The sequence below is a fragment of the Arachis hypogaea genome, chromosome 1, assembly GCF_003086295.3.
Source record: "Arachis hypogaea cultivar Tifrunner chromosome 1, arahy.Tifrunner.gnm2.J5K5, whole genome shotgun sequence".
NCBI lineage: Eukaryota > Viridiplantae > Streptophyta > Magnoliopsida > Fabales > Fabaceae > Arachis > Arachis hypogaea.
In genome coordinates this window covers 97,987,746-98,011,174 of record NC_092036.1, presented here as the reverse complement: position 1 = coordinate 98,011,174, position 23,429 = coordinate 97,987,746, and the positions used below count along the sequence as shown (strand labels likewise).

Genomic DNA, 23,429 nt, shown 5'->3' with positions numbered 1-23,429 from the left:
TTTTTATTAAAATTAGGTCAGATAAATTAATTTGACTGAAAAAATAATAAATTAAATCTTAAATTAATATTATTTTTTTATAAAAAATGATTATAATATCTTTATTATAGAAAATGACTAAAATACTTTTATTATATATATTAATTTTGAGTATTTTAAATTCTAGTTCTTTAGGATTTAGAATTTTTTAAATTAATATATATATATATATATATATTAATTTTTAGTTATTTTTTATAATAAGTGTATTGTAATTATTTTTTATAAAAAATAATATTAATTTAGACCAATTCAAAATTTAATTCATCATTTTTTCGGTCAAATTATTTTGTTTAGCCTAATTTTGATAAAAATAACACGATTTAATTAATTATATGTGTTAAATTTTAATTATTAAAAAATATTTTTAAAAAACACGTTTTAATGTCTATCTAAATGGTTCCATTTAATTTAGATAGCGTTACTTAAAAAACAAAAACAGATACAATGACCTGTTAAAAAAGAAAAACCGTATATTCCTAATTCTATTTTGGGTTCAGCACTATCCCTTGCAATGGCATCCTCGACAAACTTAGAAATTAGAATCTATACAAAGCTACTGTTCTAGTATATAGTATATACACATAAGAAAAGTGGCCTTTAGATTAATAGATTCTGATTCAGATTAAAAGTAGCCAAATCGACAACGTTATCAAAACGAGAGAATTTGATACGTGCAGGGAAAATGAGAGAATTCATCAGGAAAGTCCATCAATTTAATATTTGATGACTAGATGTATTGATGAACTTGTTGAGTTGTTGAATACAAAAGGAAAAAGAGAAATGGAATCTTTTAGAATTCTTAAAATCAGAAAATATATGAACAATAAAAAATATTTCCTTAAAACAAAAACCAAATAACTAAGCATAAAATTATGCTATCTTGTTTATTATCTTTAAAAACACACATTTTTTTAAAGAATATTACATATTTTTTTTCTTAGGGACCTTGTTGTCTTTTAAAGATAATTGTCAGGATCGGGTGAGGTATCCACTCTTTTATTATTGTGCATAATATAAATTAAATAAAACTTTAGAAAGTTATTTTTCAATTAACATAGTAACTTTTTTGTTTGAATTTAAAAATTTTAATTGAAAATAATAACGTTTTGAATATTATTTACTATAACAGGACAGTTTTGTTTGGCTTCAACCACTTAATCAAAGATTTTATTACAACAAAATATCGGTCATCGAAAGCACAGCATCTTTTCACACAAGTCAACGAGTTAATAACTTAACATAACTCAATTAATGATTTCGCAATCAAAATAGTTGTCTTTGTTGGATAAAACTCTTTGGTTCTTATCTACAGGAATTTCCTTATTTTATAAAATTCAAGCAGCATGAGTATGAAAGACCTTCATTCATTGAAAAAAAGTATTGTTCATTTCTCTCTGAGAGAAGAAGACTCAAGAGAGGTGAAGAAATGGCAGGTGGATCTTTTGCAACAGATTCTGTGGCTAAGGAGAGGGCACAACAATATAAGGGACGGGTCACACTTTATGTCATCATAACATGCATTGTTGCTGCCACTGGAGGCTCTCTCTTTGGCTATGATATTGGAATTTCAGGTTCTTCCATAATCAAAATCTAAATAATAGTTCTCATCATTTCATAGTTTTAATCGCCCTTAGGTTCAGTTTCTTCTAGAATCCATTATCTAAATCAAAATTTAGATACTTTTTCTTTTTTCACCACATGGGGACATCAAATTTATGCTGCTGAAATGAGATTGTACCTTGCAGACTCAGGATTGCAAAAATTTCATGTGGTTCTCTATCTGCACTCTTGATTATTATTATTTTTCTAATAATTATCTAGGTTAGTGTATCAAAACATTAACTATCATCCAATATTTTCAAAAGACTAGATTTGTTTGACAAATTAATTCAATAATCAATTAGGCTCCGTTTCTATTTGACATGTAAGCAATTCTGTCTACTTCTATTATCCAATTGAGAGAAGCAGAGAGAAAAAAATGTATGAAGAACTCTAACTAATGCATCTGAACAAATCTAAGGCTTATGTAGAAATCATGACAGGCCAACACTGTTATGCTATTCCTTTGATAGCCATTTGGATTTTGGACCTGTAAAATATTCCCTTTCCCTCTTGAATGGTTCATATTCTTCTTCATTTTACAAATTAGATTATGTAAATAAGCATGATTTTCAGTCACATAAGAAGACTTCTCTGATGCATGCTGCTTAACAGGAGGAGTTACTTCTATGGATGACTTTCTTCAGAAATTCTTCCCTGATGTATACAAGCAGAAAATGCACGCACACGAAAACAACTACTGCAAGTTTAACAGTCAGGCGCTTGCTGCATTTACCTCTTCTCTGTACATTGCTGGTTTAGTTGCATCCTTGATAGCATCTCCGGTTACTAGGAAGTATGGACGCCGTATGAGTATCATTTGTGGCGGTATGAGCTTTCTCATTGGATCAGCTTTAAATGCTGCAGCTGCTAATCTGGTAATGCTTATCATAGGCCGGATTATGCTCGGTGTTGGCATTGGATTTGGAAATCAGGTAGTAAAATTATTCAACTTGTGAATTGTGATTGATTCTTGATTTCTTGTGCAAATACTAGCTTTGTTGAATTACATCATTGGGGTGCTTAGAAAACAGCAACCATATGATTCCAATTCAAAGCAAGCTTTAGCCAATACCAACATAAAATGGCTTTGAAAAGTGGGTAAGTTTAAATATTAATTATCTTAATCTCTATGAAAGTCTATGAAAGTTCATGGAAGAGAGTTAGTGTGATGGAACATGAGTAAATGACATAACATTCTAAACATGTTCCTAACACTCTCTTAAGTACTTCGAGTGTCATCAAATCTTAAATCAATCAATTCTTCCACTGTTTAGTAATTAGGAGGATGTTTAAGAGAATAAACCATTTACTAATAGAACATATAATGGTTATCGAGATTGTTTCTGAATTAGAAGATAATATTGTATCTTGGGGCTTACATTACATTGTCTATCTTCCTGGTATTTCGAAGGCTGTTCCACTTTATTTGTCAGAGATGGCGCCAACCCATCTTCGAGGAGGCCTTAACATGATGTTTCAAGTAGCAACCACTTTTGGGATTTTCACAGCCAATATGGTCAATTATGGAACACAGAATATTAAACCATGGGGGTGGAGGCTATCTCTCGGCCTGGCTGCAGTACCAGCACTTTTGATGACTGGGGGAGGTATATGTCTTCCTGACACTCCAAACAGCTTAGTAAATAGAGGATTGACAGAAAAAGCAAGGAAGCTACTTGAAAAGATCAGAGGAACAGATGATGTTGATGCAGAGTTCCAAGATATGGTCGATGCTAGCGAGTTGGCGAGCTCAATAAAGCACCCCTTCAGGAACATCCTTGAAAAGAGATACAGGCCAGAGTTGGTAATGGCAATCTTCATGCCTACATTCCAGATCCTAACTGGCATTAACTCCATTCTATTTTATGCTCCAGTGCTATTTCAAACCATGGGGTTTGGCAGAGCAGCATCTCTCTACTCCTCAGCCTTGACAGGAGGAGTTCTTGCTTCTTCAACATTCATATCAATAGCAACAGTGGATAGACTTGGGAGGAGACCCCTACTCATCAGTGGTGGAATACAAATGATTACATGTCAGGTAATCAAATATCTGTCTATATAACAAAGTGCAATATCTAAATTCTAAACCATCAATGAAAAGATCAATAGTTGCAAATTCTATTGGTAGTTATAAATGTAGTTTTATTACATGATCCAGAGAACTAACAATAGCAGCTGAAACAATGCATTATTCAAGTAGTTAACATAGCAGCATATACTTGATAACGGTATCGCGAAGTGATGATCATAACAAATGTTTTACTCGAGTATACTTTGATTTTTCACATGAGCAGGTTATAGTTGCCATAATCTTGGGGGTCAAGTTTGGAGACAACAGAGAACTGTCCAAAGGCTTCTCAATATTAGTTGTAGTTGTGATCTGCTTGTTTGTTCTGGCATTCGGATGGTCATGGGGCCCGCTTGGGTGGACAGTCCCAAGCGAGATATTTCCATTGGAGATCCGATCAGCAGGGCAGAGCATCACAGTTTCTGTGAACCTTCTCTTCACATTCATAATTGCTCAGGCATTTCTGTCCCTCCTCTGTTCATTCAAGTTCGGGATCTTCCTGTTCTTTGCTGGCTGGATTACCATTATGACCTTATTCGTCTCTGTGTTCCTACCTGAAACCAAGGGCATCCCCATTGAAGAGATGACATTCATGTGGAGAAGACACTGGTTCTGGAAAAGGGTCCTGCCTGCTGCAGCGTAAATATGACCATTTCTTTCAAACCAACAAAGCTTACTATTTACAGTGATGTAAACAAGTAAAGCGCAAAACTAGAGCGCTATTTAGTTGAACAAAAAAGGCGAAATCGCGAAGTGGTAGATTAGTGAAAATGCTTGATTTCTTGGCCGAGTCGCAAAATAAACATTCGAATCCTACCATAAAAATTGGAATCAGAATAACAACGCTCTGCAGAATGCAAGGAGATTTTATTGAATTACACTATGAAATTCTATAGCTACATAGGTAATAATAGAAGGAGAACAACACAATACAACCAACCTCCTAACATTTTTGAAGAAGAAAAAAAAGAGGAAGAAAACGAACACACAGGTAGGGACAACCTAAATCCAAATTCTAGATCAGACGCACATTACGATACTATAGGAATGTACAAGAGAATCATACTTTCGTTCAACCCTTGCAAATTCAACTTGTAGAACTAACACTAGCTAATTGACTAATCATCTATGAATATCATCATCGAACATTTCCTTTCAATCCCTATGAGAGGTAACCTTCGCTTTGCTTTGCTTTTAACACTTTCTTCATTTCCTCGCCCTCAACGGCTTGTCCTCTTGAAAAAATAAAGGAAGCGCGTCGAGACATCTACGCAGGAAGAAAAGTAAAACCAAACTGCAAACAAACAACTAATCCACCGAGTACAGCACCGCATCGCAGATCCTATCTTTGATTATTCCAGATCAAGGCCAAGCAACCGCCTTAGATCGCTCGTGGCGGCACCGTTCTTCCCTAAAAATGCGGGAACCGGAACGGAGCTCGGAGGCGGAGACGCAACAAACGCCGATCCGGCGTAGATCACATCCTTCGGAACCGGAACCATGATCTGCCTCTGCACCATAACCGGATCCGGACCTAACCGATTTGTGGATCCTAACAACAGATCCAAATTATCAACGCTCTTAGCCCGAGCCTCTATGTGTCTATTCTCCGGGATCCATTTCTCGCCTCTCTTGAGGATCTTGACTTGGCCAGATACAAGGCTCGCGGCGGCCGGAACTTTCTTTGCCGGTCGATCGCCAGACCGATGGCGAATGGTTTGATGGTTGTTCACCGGACTTCGCTTCCGGCGGCGGTTCTGGTGGGAGGAGAAATTGACGTTAGGGTTAGGGTTGTTAAAACATCTTGGAGATCTAACGTGTGAGGTGGCAAGGGCCAAAGCGTCGTTGCGAAATCGCCCTGGAAGGCAATCGTGGGAACGAAGAATTGCTGTTCCCATTTCCAACAGAATGGAGAGAGAAAGAATGAAGAGAAAATGAAAATGAAAATAGTTTGTACGGAATTAGTTAGCGATAGCAAAACGGGAGTTTCTATTATGAGAAGGGTGGAAACGGAATTCGGAGTATTTATAGGGGAGATAACGAAACTGTTTATTCGCGTTTGCATGAACCGAGGCAACCGACCTTGCTGGCGGGGTGTGGTGGGTTTGCTTGGGTGTTTGGCAATTTGACAGGTTCAATGTTTTATTAACGGGCTTGTTCTTTAACTCAAATTACCATCCTACCCTGTTCTTGACCCAATTTATGGACACGTGTCAAGAATATGAGCAAGGACGGTTAGGCGGTTCGGGTAAAGGGTTATCCTTTGCGTGGGAACGTGGACAAACAGCTGTGTTTATCTTCTTTTGCGTTTTTCATATTGGGCCTCTTAATCCTTTTCTTTACAGTGTCAAAAATCGACCGAAGCCCATTGCTCATTCATTTCGGCTGCTTAAAAAACAATCCCGTCCGGCAGCCGAGGCTCTGCTGCCTCGCAAGTAGTTGCATCCGGATTCAAGGTCTATGAGAGAAAAAAAAAAAAAATAATAATAATAATAATAAACAATTCCCAGACCAAAAAAATAATAATAATAAAATAAACAATTTGTTAAAAAAGGAGAGACAAATTTGTCTTCCTCTATCTTTTTCTTTTTGTCTTTAATTTTAAACAACCACAAATTTTGTTATTTTGTGAAAATTGCTTTACATAAAATCCTTTGAATTTGATGTAATTATATTATCAAAAATTCTATTTAATAACCCAAATCCTACACAAACAAAATAACTACACTCATTACCTATTTATTATTATTATTATTTTCTTTTTTTAATTATCTCCAAAACTTAGTAGTATACTTTTTTAGTAGAAGTTGTCTAAGTAACCAATCTCATTAAGTAATTAATTGCACTGGATTCGCTCCATACATTAAAGAAAAGTAATGGATTGATTGAGACATATGGTTCCTTTGCAAAATGAGTCGTCTGTGTATAGTGTATATACTTAAGGAAATAACTTTCGTAAGACTAAGAAGATTGCTTAAGAACGAAGATTTGATTATATATAGACATAGGATATAAATTGACCGATCACATATAATGCAGGAAGTCTTAATAGCTTTAAAAAAGAAGGGGAAAAAATAACTTGGACGAAAAATATTTGATGCTTTACCTGTACATTTTTTTTATCAAATGGATTAGATAATTTTTAATTTTAATTATTATAAATTTATCCATATTATATACACATACAATATTTAAAAAATTCATTCACTACTTAGCCTAGCTAAATTTTAAATCCAAATATATACATCTCTTTATTATTCAATAATATAATAATTAGGAGATTAGCAATAATAAAAATAGAATTAATTAGAATAATAAACATTCATATCTTAACTTACGTAATATAAGTTTGATCCGCTTCATTTTTGTCATGCAAACTACGTTTAATATTGGATCTGTTAAAATCGGCCTAATAACATTAAATTTATCGATTCTTAAGATTCATAGCTGCAGATTTTTAAATAGAGTTCAGATTCGCGATGAATTAGTCCTTAACCCGTCGAATCGAGAGATACCATTTGAGTAAACCGAAAAAAAAAATAATCAATCTGATTTGAGAAAAATAAATTTAAGACTTTTTTCTTACTCTGCTAGAGAAATAATCATTCATAATTTTTAAGAGTCATCTCTAAAATGATAAAATTCTATACTACTATATAAATATCTTATTATATAAGTGTTTTTTCAATTCAATCTCATCTAATTTTATTAAATTTTTTTGTTAACATAAGTATGTATAAATATTCTTACCGTTTAGACAAGGACAACAAACAAAACATTAGACTGATACACAGGTCAAAAATTTGATAAAAAAATGTTTGGACTTCACACTTAAATCTAAATTTATCTTAATTTTAAAGAAGACTTCAGAAAAATAAATAATCATTAAAAGAATTAAGATATTAAATACTTTATTTTTTAAATAAGTAATTTTGAGTTAAAACTTTAGAAATTAAAAATAATCATATTTCTTTTTATATAGAGTATAAGTAGATAAATATGAAGCACAATATCTTAGAATTTTTTACTTAAATAAATTGTATGGGAGTCAAAATTACTTGATTCTCCTGAAACAGATTCTGCAACGTGATTACTTTCTTGGTATTACTATATAAATAGTTCTAGGGTGCAGAGAATTATATAAAACGTGAATCATCTCAGCCTAGAACAATTAATGCATGAACTTGTAAGACAAATTAAGCGTAAATCGTGCCAGGGTCTCTAGGGTTAGAAGGAGGCTATAAATCGTCCCAGGGTGGTAAGTTTCACGTGTTCATGGGCTAAATCTCAATGGGCTGCCACGATTTATGCCTTATTGAGACCCTCTTCGACCTGGCGCGATTTATGTGTTGGTTCGTAACACTAACTGGGTTGGGACGATTTATGCCCAAGTTAATAACTGGGCTGGAATACGAAAAAATAATTGCTTCACACGTTTTTTACCACACTTTCTAGCCTTATATAATATATTACTGTGCAAATCCATAAATGTCGTTGACGGAGTTATAAACACACCTATCTGCTTTTTGCTAGAAAAAGTTACACCCTCACTTGTGTTTTCATCAATTTTTTTCCGGTAATGCACTAACAAGAAAATACTCTCCGCCATCTCTCACACCCTTAACAAATGTCACGTGTGTTTCATCTGTTTGAAACTCCTTCATTTATAGAGTTTCTGCCTGTGTAAATCGTCCTTAAGGTTACTAACTTGGGCATAAATCGTCCCAACCCAGTTAATATTACGAACCAACACATAAATCGCGCCAGGCTGAAGAGGGTCTCAATAAGGTATAAATCGTGGCAGCCCAATGAGGTTTAGCCTATGAACACGTGAAACCTACCAACCTGAAACGATTTATAGTCTTCTTCTAACCCCTAGAGACCATGGCACGATTTACGCTTAATTTGTCTTACAAATTCATGCATTAATCGTCCTAGGCTGAGATGATTCACGTCTGCACCCTAAGACGATTTATATAATAATACCAAGAGGATAATCACGTTGCAAGATCCGTTTTAGAGAAATCAGGTAATTTTGACTCCCATACAATTTATTTAAGTAAAAAACTCCCACATCTTATTATTACATAGTACATCCAGAAATAAAGTATATTAAAAAATATATAGAAACAGGGATTTACATAAATTTTATTTTCATTCCATGAAAAAAATGTATAAAATAGTTCTATAACTTTTATTTATCTGATAGACCATTTTTTATGGTAAATTTTTCTATAAATTGTTCAAAATGTACAACTATAATCATAAATGCTAGTTGGTTAATTCAAAATAGTTAACTATTCAACAAATATGAAATTCTACATAAAATATAAAGTTTGTTAACAAATATTTTTAATATGTCTTTAGGATCCATAATAAATTTATTATTAATAAACAAACTTAAATTTTTTTATTTTATAGATATAAAATAAATATATTAAAAATTTAATTTTTTTATTTTTAATAAAAAATTTTAATTTATAATTTTAATCTATATCCTTAAGGCATATCATACATAAATCCTAAAATATAAATGAACTTTTAAATCTAGCATATCAAGCCATATATGCCTCCCGCTTATGTATTTGGTAATTTATTAGATAGTTTGCTATTTTGGATTTGACGAAATAGCATTTATGAAATGACATAGACAAGTTTTGACTAACAAACTTTACTTGTTTAACTTTAACTAATAAATTTCAATTTTGTACAGTTAAATGATTAAATAATTACAAACCATGAAAAAAAAAAGTTAACAATTTAGTTACTAATTTAATGTATGAATAAACGGTTAATTTATTACTAACGAATCATAGTTTAAATAATATAATTTTTTTATATTTATCTACAAATTATAAATTCGAATCAAACTTCTATCTTAAGAAAAAATGTCAATTTATTATTTTAAAAAATTATTTTTTCTATAAAATGATCGATGAAAGAAAGAAATCATATTTTGAATCTCAAAAATGATATTTTTTTCAAAGATAATAATTTTAAAAAGTTGCACAAAATATAAAAAGACATTCGAATAATAGTGACTTCATATATAAATCAACTTTTAATGAGATTTTTGTGTTTATTAAAAATAAGATATTTTTAATTTTTAAAATTTTAATAATTTTTACTTTAAGTGACTTTTTTTGTGGTAATTTACGTTTAATCGAGTGACAAAAATAAAAAATAATCTAAAATTAATATTTTTTAACCTTCTAAATAACTTTTTAAATGTTTCAATAAAAAATTTGTTTAAGTGCCATTCGTCACTTGTATAAAGAGTGGTACACTTTGACCTATTGTGGTAATAGAGCCATTTATATAAATGAAGTTTTTGCTTTATTATTTTTAATTATGTTTTTTTTAAGTTACAAATGAAATTTAAATTGATGATTTTTAGATAAATATAAAAAAATTATGTCATTTGAGTTATAGGCGAGTATTTTTAATTCTTGTTATTATTATTATTATTATTTTCAGTTCCAGCAATTCTAGAGACTAGAATGAATTACAATTCAATGTAATGTATTGACTAACCCAAAGTACCAAAATACAAATATTTATATGAGGAGGAGAAAAAGACAGGAAAGAAGCATAAGGAGTCACCGTCCAAATGCCCAAGTAGAAAGAACAATGGAGAGAGAATCATGGAGCATGGCGTGTCCAGCGCATTGACCATGCGATTACTGAGTAGTAGATGAGAAGATATGATTTACGAATACGATATGACAAACCATCTTCGACTTTGACGCTCTGCTCAACTGTGGGACCCAACCTTGCTGCGTCTGCCAACAAGGTTCTTCAACGGAAAAAATAAAGGCTGATTAATATTCAGAAGAAAAAAAAAACAATTAATCGAAGTTGAAATCAGCGCCTTCAAGGATCTGTTGTTGTAGGAGTTGGTTCTATACAGTCACTGCTGCTGGATTTGATTTGATTTGATGGAGGCAGCTGCTTCGGCGTTGAACAAGTCCGGTAGCGGAGGTTCGGAGCGGAGCAGCAGCGATGAGAAAGGGATGTTCGAGTATTTCGGTTGGGTTTATCACCTTGGAGTTAATTCCATTGGTCACGAGTACTGTCACCTCCGATTCCTTTTCATTAGGGGCAAGAATGTCTTCATGTACAAGCGTGATCCTCACGATAACCCTGGCATTGTAATGCTCTTCTCTCTCTTTTCTGCTGCTTATGCTTTGTTTTCTTTTGTGTACTCTGTACTTCCTTGTTGAGACTTTGTAATCTTAGTCAATGCTGCTGCTCATTTTTGGATGGAGAAATTGAAACTTCCTGGTGTTTAATTATTCTGATTGTATATTGCAAAATGTTTAACAACTCTTGAAGCTTATGATTGATTTGTCTATTTAGCTAAAAGAAACTTGCAAGAGTCACTTGAAATAGATTACAACTAGGATCAGCACCGGCTTTTGGCATTAGAGGGTGTGGAACTTTCGTAGCGTGAATTTGTGAGTGAAATTCTAGAGTTGACTGGTGTGCTGGATTACAAGGATAAATGGAGCATGTTTGACTAGTTAACAGCATTAAGAATTTGAGCTTCTGTCATCAATTGCACATTTTCATGGGAACACCCAACTGACTAGGCCACTTAACTACAATGAACCTACTCAGCTTCCCATGTCTTTTTGTTGATGTTGTTTAATCCTACCAGTTGAGCCAGCTCTTGTTGCTCCTCACATTTTTATGTGCTAATGAAATTTCGTTTTGTTTGATAGATTACAACGAATTAGTGATTTCAGTTGAACATGCATATAGGTTGGTTTCAATGATCTTTTATGAATTTTTATAGATTAGTATTTTCACACGCACCCAATTTCATTGCCTACTTTCCACCTTTCTTCAATTTCGTCCCCCATTTTTCGCCTGTTTCTTGATGTTGAAATTATTCTTTGTCCAGAAACCCATCAGGCAGGGAGTTGTTGGGCCCACACTAATGGTGGAGGAGCTAGGCCGTCGGAAGGTCAACAATGGGGTAAGTTCATATGCATTTGTTTGCTTAAGCTGATTTGACATTGGTTCTGAAGGAACATACTCTGTGAGGTTCATTTTACTACGATTTTATTATGTGGTTTTCATGGATATGAATTACTACTTTGTAAATTTGGTAGAAGCTAAATACTTTTTGTTTTTTCCCCAGGATGTTTACGTTTTAAGGTTTTACAACAGATTAGATGAGGCCAAAAAGGGAGAAGTAAGTTGTAATTTTGAATTCTAGTAATTGTTGGTCCTACTTGCTATGGAACATATGTTTTAACAAGTATAGCAGCTTTTTGTAACACTATTTTTTCGGGGCTAAGTTATACTATTTGGAGAAAACATGATTTAGTTGCTTTCATACTATTATATAAAAAAAGTAGACAGCACCCGTACCAAAGCTCTATGTATCATAAATTATTTCACCTATAACTGGTGTAAATTGCTTTACTCCCAGTTTTTTCAGGTGGACTGCTACTCAGCTAGTGTAATTTGTTAATATCCTGGAAAAAATAAGTGCCTGATCCATTGTAAATTTGTAATAAGCTTGATGTAGGCTTCAGGGATTCAAAACCCATTGGAATTTCATTAAGACAAAGAAGAAAATACAAGAAAAAAGGAGAATAAGCGATCCTCCTCACAGTATAGAAATAAGATTATATAATGTATATCTTTTGTAGATTGCTTGTGCTACAGCTGGCGAAGCTCGGGGATGGATAGAAGCATTTGATCATGCCAAACAACAGGTATAAGAAAGAAACAAGATGGTTACAGTTTTAACACAAAGATTTCATTGACAACCCAAGTCTAACGGAGGCAGGAAATTATTTCTGTGGGAGGGTTTGTATAAGAGTTCCTCTTATGAACTTTTCAAACATATAAATTTTCCTTGCATATGAAGGTTTTGGGAGTGTCTGCCTTGCTAGTTAAAAGAATTTATATATCAAGCAACTATGTTGGTATTTACCATATTTTTCATGTGTTTTGAATTTACTGGAGATATGCCCTCTGCAGGCTGAGTATGAGCTGTCAAAAGGAGGCAGTGCTAGAGACAAACTAAACATGGAGGCCGAGTATGATTTTTCCTCACTTGAAATTCACTCTACTGATATTTGATAGAATTAACAGTTGTTGAATTTTCTATTCAGCAATCTGTATTAATGATTAATAATGAATTTGTATCATAAATATTGGCATGGGATTCCTTTTGCTTCTTTGATCTTTCAATGTCTGACTTTTTCGGTTTTTGTTATAAAATATTGGAATTATGATGGTTATAAATACTTTCAAGTTTCAAGTCATTCAATTAGGCATACAGTTCAAGTTAACATATTCATGGTCATCAATTATGCTTAATGAAATATCTGCATATTGGGATCATTATTTGGTGGCATGTCTTAAAGGTTTCCTTGTATTGGATGATTTACCATAAAAACTGAGTTACTGATTATTTCCTGCTCTTTATGTTGTGAAGGATCAACCTTGAAGGACATCGGCCTAGAGTGAGGCGGTATGCCCGTGGATTGAGAAAGCTTATAAGAATTGGCCAAGGTAAAAAAGATGCACGGTTTTGTGAATAATATTCACGATGTGTGCTTCTGAATCACTAGCTACATAATTGAATTGATAAGTTTTGTATTGCATGGCATATTACATGTTTTGAAGGTTATCATAGTGTAATAGGGCATCTATTTTTGTTTCTTATTTCAAAAAGAGAGACATCTTTTTCAGTGTTGATATGCACCAGAAGTTTTGCAATTGTGAAAGTATGATTCAGAACTAATAGTGGTTGTATATTTTACTCGGAATCCATGTGCTTCTCTCTTTTCTCTTCATATACAGTCAAAATGACACTTGCTCTTTCATTCTGACAGGCCCGGAGACATTGTTACGCCAATCATCGAAGTTGGCAGTTAGGCCAGATGCTTTTGAAGGAGATAGTGGAGATGCATTGGAAGCACACAAGTGGAAATGTGTTCTTACCACAGCTGGTACTTTTTCTTGTCCCTCAAACTTCTAGTAAGGCATACTTTGGCTGCTCTAATACTGATTTCTTCCTTCAGTGATCTATTAATATTGATCAAATTCTTTAATTGGAAGACATCCAGAAGCTGTAAGAAAGTTCTCATTTAAACAAGTATAAATTGTTGTTGTAATTAAAGGCCCTCTATAATCTATAATGGTAACACCAACTTTGGGGTTTGAGCGGAGGATGATTTGTATGCCAGGGTCCTCTGGATTACAATCCAGCAATTAATTCAATGAGTATATTAGTGAAATTTTGGAGGGACTATCCTGCGCTCCTGTAGCCTCTTACTGAAATTGTCGTTCATCTGGAATAGAAAAATAAAATCTTGTTGCATTAAGTTCTTATCAAAAGGTCAAAAGCTGTCATTAATTGCAAGGTAGCAACTTAATTTCCTTGAAGTGTTACGAAATTGCATCTACCATAAAGGCTTTTATTAATTATAGGTGTTTCATTTATTATAGGCATCATATGTCGGGTTGTTACACATCCCTTGAATCCTAAAGGTTATAACCAAATAAAACCATGACATCTTTGTGCTTTTGGTGCACGATTTGGTTATTAGACTCGTAAATGATGACGCTTCTGCTTATGGTTATTCCTACTTGTATTTCTTGTTCATTTTAGTTATAAGAGAAAATATTATAGTTGAATCTATTGTTATTCCTCTTGATGCCTTTGGTTTGTGGTTTCAGGTATAAGAATCTTCGAGGATGTTTCTGATCGCAAGGTATGTAAAGCATTCATTTATTTGGGGAGGGGTGTAAATGCCCGTCAATGATAATTATCAACATATTTTTGGGAAACTAGGGAACCCTAGCTTTGCCTTCACGTTTGTATTCTAACAGGAGTTTACTTGTTGCTAATTCTTATAATATCAAATACTTGATTCTCAGCTGGGATCTGGCTGTTTCAAAAGAAACTACAGAACCCGGATTGTTAAGATTAGGAACAATATTATGAATGTTTTATTGTGAATCAAATAGATCTCTCATCTAAAGCCTGGTATTAATATACTTTTGATATTGCAAAAGGAACTTGCTCCGATTTAAGAATTAAGTCACGTGCAGTTGTTCCACGTCAAATATTGATTTCTTCTTTGTGATCTAGCATTTGGTTAGTCTTAGAAACTAAGCTCTTAATAACTTTTGATGTCATTACTTGACCAAATTGGGATGCCCTTGATTTCTTCTGGTAATAGAATTGTCAACGATAATCTAGTACTCTGTTTTCTCCTTACTATGAACTATGAAGCTTAAGATTGGTGTGAAAAAATTTTCAAGTTCGGGTGACCCTTTATAGTTGTAACAGAGTTATCATCACATTTTCACAAAGTAATTTTTACCTTTTTATTCTTTTAGCCATTGGCAATAGGGTACATTTCACGCATATTGATGTCCCTTATATGTAAAAAATTCAATGGATTTTGTGTTCCAGGCTGTAAATAGTATTATATTGTCAATAACAGCCTTGACCATGTCTCTTTGTAACCTGAAAATTTCCCTTTCATAACAATGAGCCATCTGACATTCCTTTCTTAGTTGTGTAAATGTACAAGTTGTTTGAACGTGCTTTCTATGTAGCTTTGGTAATCTGATTTCTTCTTCTTCTTTTATTTTTTATTATTTTCTTGCTTTCACATTTAAACCAATTGAAATTTCATGTGTTAATTCACTTTTGGTAGGACAGAAAAATAAATCTGATTCCTTTTGTTTGACATTCATTTTGTTCTTTGCAGAATGGTAAGGGTGTTCTTGCAAAGTCCGTTGGTGTTATTGATGCAACTGCTGATACAGTTTTTGAGGTGATTTTGAACACTGACCAACGGCAAAGATATGAGTAAGTTGCCCATAGAATGTGTGGAGAGTCTTGACAACATGTTGGCAAATTAGTCTCCCTTGTAATTTTTGTTTTCTGCAGGTGGGATATTTTGATGTGTGACTTGGAGCTGGTGGAATCTTATGATGGACACTACGATGTTGTTTATGGGACATATGATCCTAAGTATCTATCCCGGTAATCATTTAGTGTTAATCTTTTTAAATTTCAAACATTGAAATTTCTGTTTCTAGATCCCCCAACCCCCCCTTTTTTAGGGTCTTGCTAACATGTGTCCTAAGAACACTTTTGAAAGCACCATAAAAGAAAATGTTTTACCAAAAGTTATTGAAAAGATAACTTCTTTACATTTCCAATGAATTGAATACATTAAAAACTTAAAAAGTTTTTATTACTCTACTATTAACTTGTGCTTTTAAGGCACAACATAATCAAATCTTTGTTTTATTTTTTTTTAAAATATTCTTACTAATCTGTTTAACTTTTTATATTCCTCCTTTAAAATAAAAGTTCTTATCACTGCCTAATTTGATTTCCTGGTGACTGATACTTCAATTTTGTTAGATTCCTTAAATTCTAGAAACTTCATATCATAATTTGCTAATAAAAACTTCATATCATAATTTGCTAACTTTATTTATTTATTTGTCAATCTATGCTGCAGTTCACTTTGATGAATTCATGTGCTAACTAACATCGCATTTCTTCCTTATTAATCTTTTTCAATCAGTGAACAGAAAGCAAGTTATAATAAAATTATTTTAACTTAGTCATGTTTTACTTAAAATCTGCATTCATGATTGCTCAGGTGGCATTCAAAGCAGGATTTTGTCTTCTCTAGGCAATGGTTTCGTGGTCAAGATGGAGCATATAGTAAGAATACGGATATTGTGATCATGTGCTTAAGCTCTTTTTGTGCTCAAAGTCAAGAGTTAATTTATTTACTTTTGTTGTTAGTTTTAAATTTTGATGTTATCATGTCTTTTCGCTTGCCTGAGGAATTTTCGAGAGACTAAGACTTTTATAAGATATGTATTAAAATGCATCAATGCTCCAGAAATGTTATTTCTTATTTTATGCTTTCATGAATCATGATGACTAATTTTATGTAAACATGTTACAGTTACTTAGCACAGAGGTTTTGTATTACTATGGTGGTTGTAATCTTGATTAACATTGAGCATCAGCGGTGATTCTTGCATTTCTTTGGAAACCATGTTTTTTTTGACTTACCTGGACAATATATGCTGAAGTCTTCAATGTATTTAATTCATGCAGCTATTTTACAATTTCCGGCGATACATAAGAAAAAGCCTCAAAGATCTGGATATCGACGTGCAAAAATTAATCGTAAGATAAAAACTGCATACTTGTTCCTTTCTGAATAGTTTATCTTGCTTATGGTAGAAACTCTCTTAATCTTCTGCTACTGTCAGAACTTTATGGGAATCCTCTGACAAGGGGGAAGAAAGAGTATAGTAGAAAATATACCTCTGACTTCTGTACTTTTTAGGCCCCTGATCATTGTTCTTCAATGTGTTGTATTATGAATGCAGCATCTGCATGGGAAATTAGAAATTTGAACACACCTATGGGATTGAATAGCCCAAGATGTCTCGTTACCCATACTTTGGAGGTTGACTCTAGTTCCTGGCATCAATGGAAGAAAAGCCAGTGCTCAAAATTTGAGAGGACTGTTCCTTATGCATTATTATCTCAAGTGGCAGGTAAAGTATTCAAATTATTGTTAACATCTAATATCTCTGGTACAACAATGGCACTAAGATTTGAATCTATAGTTATGATCTTTTACAAACTACCTAAACCTCTCATCACCAGTCCACTCTTTATGGCTCCCTACTGCTTGGATTGTCTAGAATCACTATGACTAAGAATCCAATTATCATAATTAGTGGTCCAAACTAATCATTTAGTTTTGTTGCTCACTCTTTCAGGAAAACAATTTAGAAAGTTACATGCTATGAGCTATTAGCATGCTTTGTATAATTCAACAAATTGTTTGTGAATAATCTTCTGGATGCATTTATATTGTTCTTAATTATTATTGATTTAGGTCTAAAGGAATATATCACTGCCAATCCAATACTACATCAAGAATATGCCACCACAATTGTACATCCCAAAAGCTCTGATGGTTCCATTTCCAGTGGTGAATATGAGGATGAAGTGCAAGATGAGTTTTATGATGCAATTGCTGCTGAATCATCATCGTCAGATGAAGAAAGTGATGATGATGATGATAAAAATTATGAAAAGGTTTCCTACTTTAGTTGATTATACCTTTCAACTGTAGAAGTAGTATGCAGCAGCAATAAGTCCTGTTTGTATGCGATTGATTAGTAATAGAACAGAAAGTATTTTTTTTAGCTTTTACATATTTTGACACTGTATTCAATTTGTCAGGGGCCAAGAGTCAAACTAAAGAATGTATCATGGGCCATCACAACCTTAGCTTTGAAGCGAACTGCTGGTCAGCTTTTCGTTTGTTTTTTTGTTATTTGCTAGGTCCTTTTTGTAGGCAATTTGGCATAAGCAACTAGTTAACCTTTATGCAAACTCTAAATTTTCAATTTTCTTCTCTGCATTCAGAAGTTCATTCTTATGTAATTGCTTATGGCATGCAGCTCCTGTTCTGAGTGAAGAATTGGATCCCCATGTTACACCTGTCACTATTAACCCAAGTGATTTGCGTGGTTCTTTACACGAAGGAAAGGATGACAATGACACAAATTGTTGGACTTCTCCTAGTGGAAAAGGATTTATGATCAGGGGAAAGAACTATCTTAAAGATAATTCTAAGGTGAGTTGACCATTTAAGTTGGTTGGTTACAGCGGGAAAGGACACTTTCGTATGTCTACATGGATGATAAGTAATGCTGTTATGGTGTACATGTGCTTCATTGTCCTTAAGCTTTCTACCTATAGATGTCCTTTCAGTGGAGGGGCATCCGGGCATGCATATTGATCATGTAAACTCTAATCAATTATGTGAATTCAAATATATCTTTCAACTTAAGAACTATACATATTTTAAAATATATCTTTATCTGCTTGTGCATAGTTTTGTTGTATATTTTTTGGTTTTGGCTGAATATTATGGACATGGAAATTTATGACGCAGGTAGTTGGAGGAGATCCGCTTTTGAGGCTCATAGCAGTTGATTGGTTCACAGTCGAACAATCTGTAGACAAAATTGCTCTGCATCCTAGATGTCTGGTTCAGGTAAAACGAAGTTTTTATTAAGTAGAGATGTTTGATTTGTTTGGGCATGCTGATAAATCTTTCTGCTAAGATACTAAACTATCAATTAACTTGTTCTCATATGTTCCCCCTTTTGAATTGCAGTCGGAAGCTGGGAAAAAGCTTCCATTTATCCTTGTCATTAATCTTCAGGTATGGATATTATTTTTTTCCTTTTTTATTGCAAAGTGAAATCCATTTAATGCAGAAGTGTTCAAGAGTGTTTAAAAAAGCCATTATTAGGTACCATGAAACTATATGCCTATTGTGAATCTCCCACATCCCCAGCTATACGTACCATGAAAGTATCTATAGTTGATAATCCATAATTTTAAGCCAATGTCATTGAATGCAGAATTGATTAACTTTAAAAATATGGTGTTTATAGTGGAATATGTTTGATGCCTTCACTGGCTTTCCTGTTGAATAACTCAGGAAGCATTAATGTAGTGCTTGATTTTTTCTGAAATGGTGTTCGATTGAAATCATAAATTTGTGTATGCTTATAAATCAGTTTCTCAAGAAGATTTTTTTTGCTTTCATCGACATCAGGTTCCTGCTAAACCGAACTATAGTCTGGTTCTATATTTTGCGGCTGATAGACCTGTAAATAAAGATTCTCTATTGGCTAAGTTTGTAAATGGAAGTGATGCATTTCGGGACTCAAGATTCAAACTTATTCCAAGCATAGTTGAGGTGTGTGGTTCACTGTAAAATGTTATATACCCTGTTTGATGCTTGGTAGTGTTGAGCAGCTAGCTGTTGTCAATGAATGCAGGGATATTGGATGGTTAAGAGAGCCGTTGGAACAAAAGCTTGCTTGTTAGGGAAAGCTGTGACATGTAAATACTTTAGACAAGATAATTTTTTGGAGGTAAGGCCAGCCTTAGCATTTTCTCCTCTATGACCACTGGACTTAGATGATGATTTGATGATCATTAATTTGGCTGTGGCATTGGCATGTCAAGTTAAGAAGTGAAAATTAGTTTTATGTTGGTTCTCAAAATTATGGAGAAATGTTGAGTTAAACATTCTGCTTTATTCATATGTTCATATGTTTACTGTGTGGTCACTGTTATAATTGTTTTGTCTTGTGTGCCCATGAAGTTCTTATGCTATTTTACGTAGAAAACATTGTTACACACTCTTATCTCAAGAAGAGAGACACACAATTCAACATTCTTGTTGAAATTGATCTCTGGCATTGATGTAATTTTGCTTCCATTTTCATATTTTGCCTAGTCACTTCCAAAAGTAATTTTCTGTATCATGCAGATTGATGTGGACATTGGATCGTCCTCTGTGGCTAGGGGTGTCATCGGCCTTGTTCTGGGATATGTTACTAACATTGTTGTTGACCTAGCAATTTTGATTGAGGTTGGTTGTGCCTTTATTTTTTATTTTTAAATTTTATCCTAAATTCGTAACATAACTTAGAAGAAAGAATAAAGGAAGTTGAATACTATTAATTCGTAATATAATATCTAATAATTAATTGCCATCCATCTAAATATAAAACTATATTCGTAATATATTATCCTTGTGATAGAAATAAGCAGAAAATTGAGATTTTATGTTAAATCGAAAGAGTATATTAAACTTGTAAAACATAAAATTATCCAACTTAGTAAAAATTTTACATTCAAAATCATGATATTGAAAGATTTTAAGAGTTAATTTAAGATTTTAGCTATTATCAAATAGATAACACTTGCAATAATATCATTTTATTTATCAATTGATTTGCAGGCGAAGGAGGAGGAGGAGTTGCCAGAGTATATTCTTGGAACTGTTAGATTAAATCGTTTGAAACCTGAAACTGCAGTACCATTGGAGGTTTAAGGCCTTGGAGTAGATATATAATAGTTTGAATGAATTGTGGAGATACTTTAGTCTCTTTTATTATTATTTTTTCTTCTCTCTGTCACTACGCTAGCTAAAGTGTGAAATTTTATTTTATTTTATTTTTTTGAATTAAAAGATAATTCATTAAGGAGCTGATACAACTCATGAAAAGCTATTGTTTGTTCTAATATATGCAATATGCATTACTTTGTTTGCTTCTAGCAGGAATGAAAGCAATAAGAGAAATTAGCCAGAGACTTAGTTTTAAAAAACTAATATACATTTCCATTTAAATTCTTGTTTCTCAAATTCTCGATCTTAGACTAATCAGAAAGTTAATAAAATATTATACATATTTTCTATCATCATTCTATTAATAAATTATCTATAACATTAACAGACCATATTTTTAAATGGTATTTTACTCTTTCTTTACTAATGAACTTGGATAAGTATATGTTACAAATATTGTTATTAACCCAGCCATTTACATGGAAGAAATATTTTCAGCTATTTGTTTAGAATTATTTTGACACCGTACTAAATCGAATATTCTCAATACGATTTATTTTGATTTGTTCTCTATCCTAAATCGAATATTCTCAATACGATTTATTTTGATTTGTTCTTTATCCTAGTAAGTCAAATGTAATTGCTTCGATTTATATTTATGTTACAAACATTATTATTGACTTAGCAATTTTAATTGAGGTTGGTTGTGTTTTTATTTTTTATTTTATTTTTAAATTTGTTCTAAATTCGTAACATATGGAGACAAAGTATCACTTAAAAAAAGTACAAAAAATTAAATACTATTAATATGTAATATAATATCTGATAATTAATTATCATCTATCTAAATATAAAACTATTGATAACATATTATCCTTGTAATTGAAATAAGCATCAACTTAAAATTTTATATAAAATCGAAAAAGTGCATTAAACTTGTAAACACACAAAATTATCTAAGTTAGTAAAAATTTTATATTTAAGATTAGGATATTGAAAAATTTTAAAGGTTAATTTAAAATTTTAACTATTATCAAATAGATCATGCTTGCACTAAATTGCAAGAATTTCATTTTATTTATCAATTAAAATCTAAATTTGCCATACCATTAGATGTTTAAGGTCTTGAAGTAGATATATAGTAATTTGAGTGAATTGTTTTAAGATACTTTAGTTTATTTTATTATTTTTTTTCTTATTTTCTGTCATTATGTTAAAGTTTAAAATTTTATTTTATTTGTTCTTTTATTTAAAAAGCTGATACGTACTCAAAAGTCTATAAATTCAATTAAAAATAAAAATAATTATTGTTTATTCTGAACTCTCATACGTTATTTTATTTATAAAAAAGCTATTGTTTATTCTGAACCTAATACTGATACATATTCTAAACTCAAAAATCTATAAATTCAATTAAAGGACAAAAATAAAAATTTATTGATTATTCTAAACTCAGATATTTTTATTTATAAAACAACTATTAACAGTATTAGGATAAGTCATAACAAAAATATTTTACATATTTTATATCATCATTATATTAATAAATTATATATTATATTAACAAAAATATTTTTTGAATGGTATTTTACTTTTTTTTTTATTTATTACCGGTTGATAAGTCATAACAAATAAATACACATCTTTTAACTAGTATTTTATTTATTTTATATATAATATTACACGACAAACTAATATTAATTTTTCTTGTTGAAAGAAAAAAAATGAATACTCGAAAAATCATTCTTCAGAGTAATATGTTTTACATTGGTTAACCATTGGAATAAAAATTTTTAAGGAATTAGAATTCTATTTCATGTTTTGATATAAAAAAATATCACTGATTTCAATTCTAATAAGATTTTAATTCTCATGCTAAGGTTATATAAGACTAAAATAAGTCTAATTTTTAATTTTATTTAATTTGTTTCTCTTTGTATTTTATTTTGTGCAATTGTTAAAGCACCCACACTTTATCAAAGTAAAAAAAAAAGGAATTTCTTAAAAAAAATTGGAGTAAAAATAGGAAGGAAAAAAAATGGCGAAGTACGAAGTGTGAAGACAAACAATTGAGAAAGAAAAAACGCAATAACGACTATGAGAATTCACAATGAGTGAACGATGATCCAAGAAAGAATTGAAGAGCAAACAAGCATTATTTAAGTGTCTTCTTGCCATAGGTAACATGAAATTTTTTTATTTTTGTTTTAAAAATTTGTAACTTTTACTATTATTTAATCGTAGCTAATTGAACAGATTTAATATATTAAAAAGTATACTTCAAATAATATCTATATACTTTTAAGAGAAAAATTGTCATAACTAATGAACAAAATTTTATATATACAAATTAGATACATTATTTTTGTATAAGTATAACATTTCAAGAAAAAAGACGCAATATTAAAACAATTCATTATTTATATTGATAAACAAAAACAATATAAAATATCAATTTAATTCTAAACTTCTTTATAATAGCAAATAAGGTTTATTCTAACATCTTCTAAAATACATCGAGAGGTGAACACATTCAGGCTTTAACTCACCATTTTTCTTCTTTTTTTGTTTTTAAGTAGTCATGGTGGTGTTAATAGTGGGCTAGTGACAAATTGTCAATTTTTAGTTACACGTAACCGGATTGGTTCTATCGGACGGTGGACACGGTGAAAGAGTATAGCAGATGGAGGACGGAAAGAGACTAATTGTGGGAGAGAAAACAAGGTTGGAGAGGAAAAAGAGTGAGTAGG

The 23,429-nt window shown here is 32.0% G+C and overlaps 3 protein-coding genes across 4 annotated transcripts; 2 read left to right on the top strand and 1 right to left on the bottom strand.

Annotated features, from left to right (window-relative positions):
• Positions 1-1,194: 1,194 nt before the first annotated feature.
• LOC112701083 (sugar transport protein 7) lies at positions 1,195-5,711 on the top strand. The gene is made up of 4 exons (XM_025751885.3): positions 1,195-1,613; positions 2,257-2,576; positions 3,056-3,682; positions 3,939-5,711. The coding sequence occupies exons 1-4, from the start codon at positions 1,469-1,471 to the stop codon at positions 4,353-4,355; spliced, it is 1,509 nt and encodes a 502-aa protein (XP_025607670.1). The 5' UTR covers positions 1,195-1,468; the 3' UTR covers positions 4,356-5,711.
• LOC112701092 (uncharacterized) lies at positions 4,561-5,610 on the bottom strand. Its single transcript, XM_025751894.3, has one exon. The coding sequence runs from the start codon at positions 5,608-5,610 to the stop codon at positions 5,065-5,067; it is 546 nt and encodes a 181-aa protein (XP_025607679.1). The 3' UTR covers positions 4,561-5,064.
• Positions 5,712-10,209: 4,498 nt separating the features above from the next.
• On the top strand, positions 10,210-20,943 carry LOC112701068 (protein ENHANCED DISEASE RESISTANCE 2-like). Of its 2 annotated transcripts, XM_025751879.3 has the most exons (23): positions 10,244-10,863; positions 11,437-11,476; positions 11,619-11,693; positions 11,859-11,912; positions 12,376-12,441; positions 12,710-12,768; positions 13,170-13,246; positions 13,570-13,686; positions 14,417-14,451; positions 15,460-15,560; positions 15,642-15,737; positions 16,369-16,433; positions 16,839-16,910; positions 17,117-17,287; positions 17,635-17,837; positions 17,985-18,051; positions 18,206-18,381; positions 18,703-18,804; positions 18,928-18,975; positions 19,375-19,518; positions 19,601-19,696; positions 20,098-20,199; positions 20,572-20,943. In XM_025751879.3, the coding sequence occupies exons 3-23, from the start codon at positions 11,655-11,657 to the stop codon at positions 20,662-20,664; spliced, it is 1,983 nt and encodes a 660-aa protein (XP_025607664.1). In that variant the 5' UTR covers positions 10,244-10,863; positions 11,437-11,476; positions 11,619-11,654; the 3' UTR covers positions 20,665-20,943. The 2 variants fall into 2 exon arrangements, with proteins under 2 accessions (XP_025607658.1, XP_025607664.1); XM_025751873.2 differs by lacking the exon at positions 11,437-11,476 and having other exon boundaries at positions 10,210-10,863.
• The last annotated feature ends 2,486 nt before the right edge of the window (positions 20,944-23,429 follow it).